The following is a 12,265-nucleotide window of genomic DNA, read 5'->3' as shown; positions in this document are numbered from 1 at the left end:
CTGCAATGGGATTCCCTAACTGTGGTGGGGCCATAGACGGAACCCATATCCCTATCTTGGCACCGGAGCACCAAGCCGCCGAGTACATAAACCGCAAGGGGTACTTTTCGATAGTGCTGCAAGCTCTGGTGGATCACAAGGGACGTTTCACCAACATTAACATGGGATGGCCGGGAAAGGTACATGACGCTCACATCTTCAGGAACTCTGGTCTGTGTCAAAAGCTGCAGGAAGGGACTTTATTCCCAGACCGGAAAATAACTGCTGGGGATGTTGAAATGCCTGTATGTATCCTTGGGGACCCAGCCTACCCCTTAATGCCATGGCTCATGAAGCCGTACACAGGCAGCCTGGACAGTAGTCAGGAGCTGTTCAACTACAGGCTGAGCAAGTGCAGAATGGTGGTAGAATGTGCATTTGGACGTTTAAAGGCGCGCTGGCGCAGTTTACTGACTCGCTTAGACTTCAGCGAAACCAATATTCCCACTGTTATTACTGCTTGCTGTGTGCTCCACAATATCTGTGAGAGTAAGGGGGAGACGTTTATGGTGGGGTGGGAGGTTGAGGCAAATCGCCTGGCTGCTGGTTACGCGCAGCCAGACACCAGGGCGGTTAGAAGAGCACAGGAGGGCGCGGTACGCATCAGAGAAGCTTTGAAAACCAGTTTCATGACTGACCAGGCTACGGTGTGAAAGTTCTGTTTGTTTCTCCTTGATGAAACCCCCCGCCCCTTGGTTCACTCTACTTTCCTGTAAGCTAACCACCCGCCCCTCCTCCCTTCAATCACCGCTTGCAGAGGCAATAAAGTCATTGTTGCTTCACATTCATGCATTCTTTATTCATTCATCACACAAATATGGGGATGACTACCAAGGTAGCCCAGGAGGGGTGGTGGAGGAGGGAAGGAAAATGCCACACAGCACTTTAAGCACAGCACTTTAAAAGTTTACAACTTTAAAATTTATTGAATGACAGCCTTCTTTTTTTGGGGCAATCCTCTGTGGTGGAGTGGCTGGTTGGCCGGAGGCCCCCCCACCGCGTTCTTGGGCATCTGGGTGTGGAGGCTATGGAACTTGGGGAGGAGGGCGGTTGGTTACAGAGGGGCTGCAGTGGCAGTCTGTGCTCCAGCTGCCTTTGCTGCAGCTCAACCATACACTGGAGCATACTGGTTTGGTCCTGCAGCAGCCTCAGCATTGAATCCTGCCTCCTCTCATCACGCTGCCGCCACATTTGAGCTTCAGCCCTCTCTTCAGCCCGTCACTTACTCTCTTCAGCCCGCCACTTACTCTCTTCAGCCTGCCACTTACTCTCTTCAGCCCGCCACCTCTCCTCCCGGTCATTTTGTGCTTTCCTGCACTCTGACATTATTTGCCTCCACGCATTCGTCTGTGCTGTCAGTGTGGGAAGACAGCATGAGCTCGGAGAACATTTCATCGCGAGTGCGTTTTTTTTTTCTTTCTAAGCTTCACTAGCCTCTGGGAAGGAGAAGATCCTGTGATCATTGAAACACATGCAGCTGGTGGAGGAAAAAAAAAAGGGACAGCGGTATTTAAAAAGACACATTTTATAAAACAGTGGCTACACTCTTTCAGGGTAAACCTTGCTGTTAACATTACATACATAGCACATGTGCTTTCGTTACAAGGTCGCATTTTGCCTCCTCCCACCGCGTGACTACCCCCTCAACCTTCCCCCCTCCCTGTGGCTAACAGCGGGGAACATTTCTGTTTAGCCACAGGCAAACAGCCCAGCAGGAATGGGCTCCTCTGAGTGTCCCCTGAAGAAAAGCACTCTATTTCAACCAGGTGACCATGAATTATATCTCACTCTCCTGAGGATAACACAGAGAGATAAAGAACGGATGTTGTTTGAATGCCAGCAAACATACACTGCAATGCTTTGTTCTACAATGATTCCCGAGTACGTGTTACTGGCCTGGAGTGGTAAAGTGTCCTACCATGAAGGACGCAATAAGGCTGCCCTCCCCAGAAACCTTTTGCAAAGGCTTTAGGACTACATCTAGGAGAACCGCAAATGCCAGGGCAAAGTAATCCTTTCACATGCTTGCTTTTAAACCATGTATAGTATCTTAAAAGGTACACTCACCAGAGGTCCCTTCTCCGCCTGCTGGGTCCAGGAGGCAGCCTTGGGTGGGTTCGGGGGGTACTGGCTCCAGGTCTAGGGTGAGAAACAGTTCCTGGCTGTTGGGAAAACTGGTTTCTCCGCTTGCTTGCTGTGAGCTATCTACAACCTCCTCATCATCATCATCTTCTTCGTCCCCAAAACCTGCTTCCGTATTGCCTCCATCTCCATTGAAGGAGTCAAACAACACGGCTGGGGTAGTGGTGGCTGAACCCCCTAAAATGGCATGCAGCTCATCATAGAAGCGGCATGTTTGGGGCTCTGACCCAGAGCGGCTGTTTGCCTCTCTGGTTTTCTGGTAGGCTTGCCTCAGCTCCTTCAGTTTCAGGCGGCACTGCTTCGGGTCCCTGTTATGGCCTCTGTCCTTCATGCCCTGGGAGATTTTCACAAAGGTTTTGGCATTTCGAAAACTGGAACGGAGTTCTGATAGCACGGATTCCTCTCCCCAAACAGCGATCAGATCCCGTACCTCCCGTTCGGTCCATGCTGGAGCTCTTTTGCGATTCTGGGACTCCATCATGGTCACCTGTGCTGATGAGCTCTGCATGGTCACCTGCAGCTTTCCACGCTGACCAAACAGGAAATGAGATTCAAAAGTTCGCGGTTCTTTTCCTGTCTACCTGGCCAGTGCATCTGAGTTGAGAGTGCTGTCCAGAGCAGTCATAATGGAGCACTCTGGGATAGCTCCCGGAGGCCAATACCATCGAATTATGTCCACAGTACCCCAAATTCGAGTCGGCAACGTCGATTTAACCGCTAATCCACTTGTCAGGGGTGGAGTAAGGAAATCGATTTTAAGAGCCCTTTAAGTCGAAATAAAGGGCTTCATTGTGTGGACGGGTGCAGGTTTACATCGATTTAACGCTGCTAAATTCGACCTAAAGTCCTAGTGTAGACCAGGGCTAAAGTCTTTCCTGCATCAGGCCTAAGACAGGGCCCGGGGCTTCCTGTGACAAGCTGAGCACATCCATCTTCCACAGAAAGATTCTGCAGGTGGAGCCATTGACAGAAATTTCAGAGAAACTCATCAGGAAGCAACCTCACCCAGAGAGGCCACATGTGTTCAGAATGGTCAAAGCCAGCCAACCTTCACCCAGTCTGAAAACAAATGGGTCATTGAAGAAATAATTGTATCATATCAAGAAGCGCTGTGACATAACTTTTGAAATCTTCCACAGTTTGGAAGGTTTGCTCATCAGTCGCACTTGTCAAGGCTACATGCTTTCTCCAACTGCCAGCCTTTTGACACGGGCTAAAACATCTGCGTCTATTCATGATGACACGAATGAAACCAGCCATCCAGGGCTTACATGCTCTTAGCTGAGCCTTGCCTAAGACTTAACGTTTGTGATAGTGTTGTTTATGACTTAAGCATTCCCTCTGCTACAGCATGTAAAAGCACTGCTTCATTTATTAGTATTAGCAGTAATGAGAAATGCATGAGAGGCACACAGTTCTAATGGAACTTTCCTTATTGATCTTTCTGAACCTGAAAAATTATTTGGCTCTTTCAGCCTTCTGAGTCGTGGTGTTGGGTTGTGGGGTTTTTTGTTTATTTGTTGTTGTTGTTTCCTTTTGACAAGGGCTCATCGCTAACTTGCACTCAAGAATAATGGTTAGCAAAGCCATCAGATGACTAATTTTCCCTGAAACCGGAAACTTTCATTTTCAGTCTAGCTCCATCTTTGCTACGAAGACCTGGGTGTTTACATAGAGATTCCCCCTTTGTGCTCTTAACATGGTTGCTTCAGAATTATTTGCCACGTTTTGCATCAGGTAGAGCACGGCAGATAGCTGAATGAAAACAATGAGCCAGCAGAATTGGTACTCTGACAGATATGGCAGTTTCCGGCCATATCCTTGCAAGACCTTATTGTATTAAGTTCCAAAGACTATACTGAAAACGGGCCTGACAAGTGTGGACTTTTGGGACAATAAGTATTAAGTGGATTTCCTGGGGAATCTCTGGGGAAAGGTGAATGCAAATTCCCCAACTCCAGTTATGCAAAAACCCAGATGTTTGAAGCTATGCTCGGTGGAGAGAGTCATTGTCTGCTGATTACCTGTTAGAGAAAACCAAGATCAAAGGCCTGAGCTGTATAAAGAAATGGCTGGATCTGCCCAGTCTTTGTTCTGGTTCTGGATTTAAGATGGATGAATTGGTAACCACCAGGAAAACCCAGTTCTGGGTTTTGAGGGACTAAAATCTACCATAACCCCAGGTTGGAGCTGGTGGTTGACCTCTGTTAAGGTTTTAGCATGTGTGTAGGTTCTTTATTATCTTTTATATGCTTTCTCTATGATGCTTTTACCTTCATAATAAATGTGCTTGCTTAGAAGGAGTTGTGTGGTAACTTGTAACTGCGGGTGACACACTGGCCATTGCCCTGGGAGGGAAAGCAAAGTGCAGGTGCTGGCCTTTTCAGGAAGACTGGCTTGTTGGGGATAACAGAGTGCAAGACAGGCAGCTATGTAGACTTAAAATCCCTGGTCAGGAGGGAGTGTGACATTGGCATCCACCTAAGAGTGGTGCCGCTGAGAGCTGGATGCCTAAAGGGACTGCCCTTGATGGACCATGGAGGAGGACTATAGGTGCAGTTGCCCTGAAACTGTGACAGGGACATAATGCGCAGGAACAACTTAAATATCTTTATGCAGACCATCTGAGAGCAGATGAAAACAGCAAAATCCAAACAGTTCTCGGAAGATCTGTTTGTTCTCTGTCTTGTGGGAGCTGTCCCAAAAGTGACTAGGTAAATGTGGCATGATGAGCTTCAATGTTAATCATCTCTCAATGACATTTTGTGTGTTGAAGGGGTTTCTCACTACCAGACTTAAAATGCAACTGAGGATCTAAGAGTCAAGGGTCTTTCCGCTTCATGCATCATCACTCATGACAAAGATTCTGCAGATTGGATTTTATCCTCAGTTGAATCTGTGCAGCCCCATTATCTTCAATGTGTGAAAGAAGCTAGAATTTGGCCTTCCAGCTGGGCCTCCACCTGTTGATGGTGTGTGAATCAGATAATAATTCAGCTCATTCTATTGCTGGGCTGGCTCTGCAATGTGAACAGAAGTAAAAAGTAGCACACTTTTTTATTATCCCTAATCTGAGAGCATTCAACTCTGTCTACGCCTAGGGCACAGAGCAATTCACTAAAAGGGAGTCATTTTTATACAGTCATCTTCCAGAGCACAACCACAATTTAAACAGAGAGGAGCAAATTGTTTCGATGAAGAGACAGCTCAGTCTGAGTTTCGTTGTTTGTTTCCTCCATTAAAGGGGTTTCTGGGAATTCTTTCCTGGGTATCTGGCTGGTGAATCTTGCCCATATGCTCAGGGTTTAGCTGATTGCCATATTTGGGGTCGGGAAGGAATTTTCCTCCAGGGCAGATTGGAAGAGGCCCTGGAGGTTTTTCACCTTCCTCTGTAGCATGGGGCTCGGGTCACTCGCTGGAGGATTCTCTGCTCCTTGAAGTCTTTAAACCACAATTTGAGGACTTCACTAGCTCAGACATAGGTGAGAGGTTTTTCGCAGGAGTGGGTGGGTGAGATTCTGTGGCCTGCCTTGTGCAGGAGGTCAGACTAGATGATCGTAGTGGTCCCTTCTGACCTTAATATCTGTGAATCATTTCTGCACACAGCAGTTTAAAAAGAGGAAACTGGACTTCAGAAGGAACATACTGAGAAAAAAATAGCAAAGTACACATCCCCAAAATAGCTCCTGATTCTGCATTCGTTGAAGTCAATGGCAAAGTGCTTATTTATTTTGTTACTACAGAGTCGTACCCATCAGACCCTGGGTAGCAGGGTTCTTGTCCCTGGAGAAAACTTGCAAAATTGCACAATACCAAGTTATGCATGACCCTCTCTGCTCCCACAACCAAACTGATACATAGGCATGTAGCTCATCATTTCACCATTGGAAAGCTGTCTCTCAATATATCTTAGGTAGCAGCTTGTGGTCACTACCAGGCCCATAGGCACTGACTCCGAGGGAGCAAAGCAGCCCCTCCCCACCTCTCCATCGGCACCTCCCTCTCTCCCCCAGCACATCCTGCCCACTGCAATCAGCTGTTCCGCAAGGTGCAGGAGGTGCTGGGAGGAGGGAGGAGGAGCGATGGCGGGACATGCTCAGGGGAGGGGGCGGAATGGGGCAGGAAGAGGCAGGGCGGCGGTGGGCCTTGGGGTAAGGGGTGGAGTGGAGGCAGGGTCTGGGACGGAGCCGGGGGGAGCACCCCCTGGCACATTAGAAAGTCGACGCCTATGACCAGGCCAGATTGGATTTGAACAAATAATAGAGCTAGAGATACAAGACTGCATTTCCAGACACTCTTCCATTAATAGTTTTCAAATGCCATTGGAAATTTTACCAAAACCCAAAGTAACTAAGCTCATGTTCTTTCCCAAAGAAAAGCATAGGGTTATCAGCAGATGTTTGGAATAGAGTCTGTGAAATTCCCTGAATCTCAGGCTAAACTTTTCAGAACTCCCATGGGACAGCCCTCCTGAGAGGTTTACAGACCCTTTGCGCTGCTACTATAGACAGAGACTCCAGGAAAGTGTCTTCGCCAAGGGGCAGGAAGAAAATACCAACTAGGTAATTATCGTTGTCAGCCGCGGGTGACAAACAGCTCACAGTAACCGCCAAAAGCTCATCCGAGAATGAAGAGAATAAAGATACTTTCCTGGAAAGATTACATGGACACAACCTGTTAGAATCCTTGAAAATCATGCATGATGCCTCTAGGAAACAAAACTGAAGGTGTGTCTACACTGCAAAAAATAACTTGGTGGCAGCAAGTCTCAGAGCCTGGGCGAACTGACTCAGGCTCACCAAAAATAGCAGTGTAGATGTTCCCGGTCGGGTTGGAGCCTGGGCTCCGAGACCCACCCCTCTTGCCGGATCCAGAGCCCAAGCTTCAGCCCAAGTGGGAATGTCTACACCAGTAATTTTAGCCCCATAGCACAAGCCACATGAGCCTGAGTCAGCTGAGCTGGGCTCTGAGACTTGCTGTCTCAGATGGGAGGCGTTCCACTGTGGACATACCCTGATATTTTTAATAACTTTCTCCAGTGATCAAGAATTGCAAGCTTAGGTCCATTTTTACATATTATTGATTAGTCTTTCCATAGAATCTTTGAAGTTAGAGATCGACAAGACTGCTGAGGTCTAATCTAGCCGTTATGAGAAAGTCCATATAATGAAAAATTACGACTTTTCTGTCATTTTTTCCCCCCCAGCACTCTATAGACTTTAACAGACACAAAAAAGTCCCCTGCTATCGTTTCTATAAAAGCAGTCAAAAAACCCATGGATAAATTACCACGCTCTGTTCAATTCTATGGTTTACAACAATTTCTATAAATCTAATGTGGTCCTTTTCCATCATAGTCTATACGACTTTTGCATGAGGGACTTTCTAGTGCTTTGTCTGGTTTAGTTTTGTAGGAAAGACATTAAGCACCTTTACAAATATTAATGAACCCCTATACCCATGTGACACTGGTCAGTATTGTTCCTGTTTTACAGATGGGTAAACAAGGCACAGAAAAACAAAGTGTTTTAATAACCTAGATGAAAATAACGCATCATTTAACCTCTTTAGTAACACACGCTCTGTAAAGGTTTGTTTTAGGGGGTAACAAGGTGGCTTCCCCCTAAGGACTGGAGGCCAGCGGCCAGCCAATCCTCGTCACAGAAGGAAGAGCTTCAGCCCACGTGTGCTTCACCTTGATGGGGCCTGATAGAGGATTAAGGGATTTCCCCTGTAAAGGGCAGCAGGAAGATGGCGGGAGAAGGAAGGGGGTTCAGGAAATTGCAGAAAGGCTCCTTCAGAGAAGATGCTGACACGAGGGGAGTTGGAAAGTCAGAGCCTGGAGGCTGAACTCCAGCCTGGAAGTGCCTGGGAGTGACTGTTGGTGAGGACCCAGCTCTGGGAAGAAGGGCTCAGGACTCCCACTGGAGGGGATAGAGACGCTGAACTGGGGTTGGGGCCAGGAAGGTCAGTGTGGAAGGACCAAAGAAACGGGACCCCAGGAGAGGAATGTTTAACTTCCCTCTGGACTGAGTTATTAAGGGGCCCTGAAGAGGGGAACAGAGGCAGAGTCCTGCAGAGTGACGTCTGGCCCCAAGGTTGTGCTGAGCAGGCAGCTGACCCTGTTCCATAGGGGAATGGCTGCCAAGACCAAAATTCCTTTCAGGTTTACATTTGAATATGATTGGGACTTCCACGTTGATATTTGAATATGATTATACCCATGTTCTCTCCCAGCCCATGTGCATCTGGTGTTTGCCTTTAAGACCGGCTTGAGTGCTTAGATGAATAGGGATGTAGTTAAGCATGTGCTTAAATACTTTTGTGGATCAGGGCCTTGTGGAGGAGATATGGCTCAAAGGACTGTGATGTACAAAAATAAGGAAGAAGCTAGCAGACTCTAAGCATGTGAGTATTCCCAATGACTGCAGTGAGATTACTCATAGGCTTAATTCAGGCATCTTGCTGAATCAGAGCTTTAAAGTTAGGGATAGTATCAAAGGAACTGAGAAATGGGTCAGCACTGAAAGTGCTCAGGAGAAAAGCCTTCGTGCTGAGACTAACTCATGTGTAGAACAGACTCTATCAAAGTCAGTAAGCAGAACTTCAACTATAAACGTATTAGAGAGGAGAAACAACACAGCGTGCAAAGACGGATGGATGTGTATAATAGCTGAAATGCTACTTCTTTGGCTCATTTTTAAAGGAATAATTACCAGTACTTTCTCTGTCCATAGGTAGCAGCCCAGGAAGGAAATGCATTGATTAAGGACCATCACTATGAGACGGCTCTAAATTATTACTCCCTGGCTATCTTAACAAGCAACAATAATCCACAATACCTTCGGCAACGTGCTGCCTGCCTAATGCACCTGAAGGAATATGGCCAGGCTTTAAAGGATGTGGACAAGGTGATCCAGAAACACGAGTCTCATGGCCTAAGAGCTCAAGTGGAGGATCACTGCTCAAAGGGTCAGATACTCTTATCACTTGCAGAAGCAGAAGCCGCAGTTAAAGAGTACATTCAGGCATTGCAACTAGACCAGTCCCTGGCCTTGTGCAGCATCACTAATGGCCCCGGTAGGAAAATTTTGGCCCAAACATTTCACCAAATTGCACAACATTATTTTGAAATTCCCCATTATGAAGAGGCCTGGAGAACTGTGGATTACGGTCTCATAATTGACAAAAACAATAATGAACTCAAGAAACTAAAAACAAGAATTAAACGAGAGGCGTCCGGGTGCAGCGTTCATTAATCTGTTCTGTTTTGCCCCGTGATCCATTGGCTATGGTTTTTGTTTATGTGAGAACAAAGGAGAGGGTTAGAAGTTTACCATATACAGCACCATCCAATTAATGTTCTGAGTATCTTTTGCATGGCACAAGATGAACTCTGTACTGTGTACAGCAAAATCAAGGGTTTCAGAGCAAGTTACAAACATTAGAGCAAAACTGACCAAGAAATTCAAGTAAAGGAAAGGAGTGCAAACTTCAATATCCAGTATCTTTTTCAATTATTTTTGACACATTTATTAAAATTTAAGATTTTCTTATGGAGCAGGTATTTTCTCTGGATAGTCTGAAGATTAATTCTGGCTAGCACATAGTCTTCTGTCAGATTGAAGGGAAATTCTAAATGGCGTGCAATGTTTGTGAATAATTAGTGTATTAATACTATTGACTGCTATTCTTTTCTTTACCTGTAACATTCATTAGCTGTCTCAAGAGATCCTGCGCTGTATATGTCAAATGAGGAGGTCAAATGGAAGCATTATGACTGTCGCAGCAAAGAAGACATTTGCTATGCATTTTATGTTGCTCATTGGTATTCAGTCTTGCCAATATCCCAATCCTGAGATAAGGGGAGCTCCACAGCTGGGTTTGGGGGTGCTCAGTCCCTTTACCGAGCAGACCACAAATGCTTTATACAGACAATTGCTCGTAGGCTAAAGAGACGAGTAGGATTTAAAATAAGTGATTTAAAAATGTACCTTATTCATGGGTTCACAGGAAAATCATAGAAAGCGCTCAATACACAGACCTGGGGTGGGCAAACTTTTTGGCCTGAGGGCCACATCTGGAAATTGTCTGGCAGGTCATGAATGCTCGTGGTTCTGGGCCAATGGGAGCTGCGTGGGCGGCACAGATGCGGCCCCCGGACAGTAGCTTGCCCACCCCTGATACAGACCCATAGCCTCAGGTATCCTTATATAACATTTATATAGTGATATTCCCTAGAGGGCAATCAGGTCAGGGCCATGCTGTGCTAGGGGCTGTACAACTGTATAGCAAATGACAGCCCCTGCACCACAGAGCTTGCAATCTAAGAGACAAGACACAACAGGCTGATGGAATTCCACTGGACCAAATAGAAAACACAGTGCAGAGAATGGTGCATTGGATGGGGAATGGACCGGACAAAGACCTTTCCAGTCGGCATCCACTTTGCATCTAGAGTGAGTACACAAGGTGCAGAGCAGTGGCATTGCCTGGAATGGCAATGATTTACAGTCACTTTGCACTGGTGTAATCAGTGACTCCAGGTGGCCTATTCCATCTCCAATACCAGAGTCCATGAAACGGGACAATATAATTATGGGGGAGGGGGACAATAAAAAATCTGCTGTTGTAAACAATCTTCAAAGCCATCCTGGAAAACAAGACAGTTGCTTTACTATTTTGATTTAGATTAGAAGGGGAATCAGAACAAATTCACCCCTTTTGTGATGAATTTACATTGTTCACTGAACGACAATATTCCAGTATAAAACCGCAATTGACTCCCCTGGAACCAACCCAGCAGCCAGTGAATGTGACTGTAACCTTTTGACATAACTGTTTTTTCCACCTTCAGAGCACAGGGAGGGTCGGGTTGGGTTTCTTTTCCTTTTCAAGGTCAAGACAGTTTCCAACGAACTTACTGCTGGAGACATTGAGAAGTAATTATTCCTCCTGATTGGCATCAAAAAGCCATAGAACAGCTTCTTCCCAAGCATGAAATTATATTTTTTAGACTAATGGTGGCTACACTTGCAAGCTGAAAGGAATAGGCTGGCTTGTGGAGAATACTGATATTTCTTCTGTTTCTGTGCCCGAACAACTGGTGTCAGTCAGCCGATCGCGTCTCTCTCACGCAAATGTGCGCCTTTCATGGCGTTTGCAGGGCTGCTGTCCAATCACACTCTATATGTTCCCTGTTGCTTGCAATTTGCTGCTTGTCAAGACAATTTAATGCTGGTGAAGGTGCCACATAGGCATCCCTAAAGAATGAAGGCCTCGAGGCCTCTCCAGAAGTGATACACAGGTATCCAAGTTTCCCTAGCCTGTATTAACTTCATTCTGAGAGCCCACTGCTCAGATTTTTCTCTGTTATCACTGTTGTAAATCAGGATTAATTCCAGTGTAAAACCTGTATGAGACTCAGACTCCACACCTCTTGGGAGTGGCTGGGGGAAAGAACTGGATAGCTCGTTCAGCCCTTGGTCCCTCTGCTGAGGGCAGTGTGTTGCCAACCCTCACAATTTTATTACGAGCCTCACAATAATTGGTGTTTTCCCTTAAAGCGCCAGCTCCCAGTGCCATGTGAATCTCAGCTTGCATCTTTTATGTAAACATCTCATTGTCACGGCTGCTGTGAAGCATGAAAATGGAGCCTCAGCACAGCCTAAAGGCTCAAAAGCCAGAAGGCAAATAGCGAGCCAGAAGCTTTAGCCAGTTTCTTTTAATATTAACCTGATCCCAACTAAGTAACATATGATGTAGGATGTCAATTTTTTGTAACTTCGCCTTAATAAAAAGTTTCAAAACTGTTTTTAAAAATGCATTATTTAAAACAAACTCATGATTTTAAGCCATTCTCACAAATTTTTTTGAAGAGGGGGGATGGCAATACTGTGAGAGTGACCAAAAGGGGGATAATGAGTAGCAGTTTTAATGGGATACAGGCACATGGCCGACTAGAAACAAGGCTAAGACTCACCAACTCGTTACACACAAGCCACTGGAAAGGCAAACTTGGAACTACAAAGAAAGGAATTGTCTCCTGCTGCTTGATTCCTACGGGGTTCAGAGAAACAGGACT

At 46.1% G+C, this 12,265-nt stretch overlaps 1 protein-coding gene across 1 annotated transcript in view; it reads left to right on the top strand.

The window, feature by feature from the left end:
• Positions 1 to 11,993, top strand: part of TTC34 (tetratricopeptide repeat domain 34) — a 49,029-nt gene extending 37,036 nt beyond the window's left edge. Inside the window, exon 8 of the mRNA XM_073316853.1 lies at positions 8,919 to 11,993. Coding sequence (XP_073172954.1) covers positions 8,919 to 9,440 — 522 coding nt within the window. The 3' untranslated portion in view covers positions 9,441 to 11,993. The remainder of the gene's footprint in view (positions 1 to 8,918) is intronic.
• The last annotated feature ends 272 nt before the right edge of the window (positions 11,994 to 12,265 follow it).

The sequence above is a fragment of the Lepidochelys kempii genome, chromosome 18 (genome assembly GCF_965140265.1).
Source record: "Lepidochelys kempii isolate rLepKem1 chromosome 18, rLepKem1.hap2, whole genome shotgun sequence".
NCBI lineage: Eukaryota > Metazoa > Chordata > Testudines > Cheloniidae > Lepidochelys > Lepidochelys kempii.
This window is presented reverse-complemented; position numbering and strand designations above follow the sequence as displayed.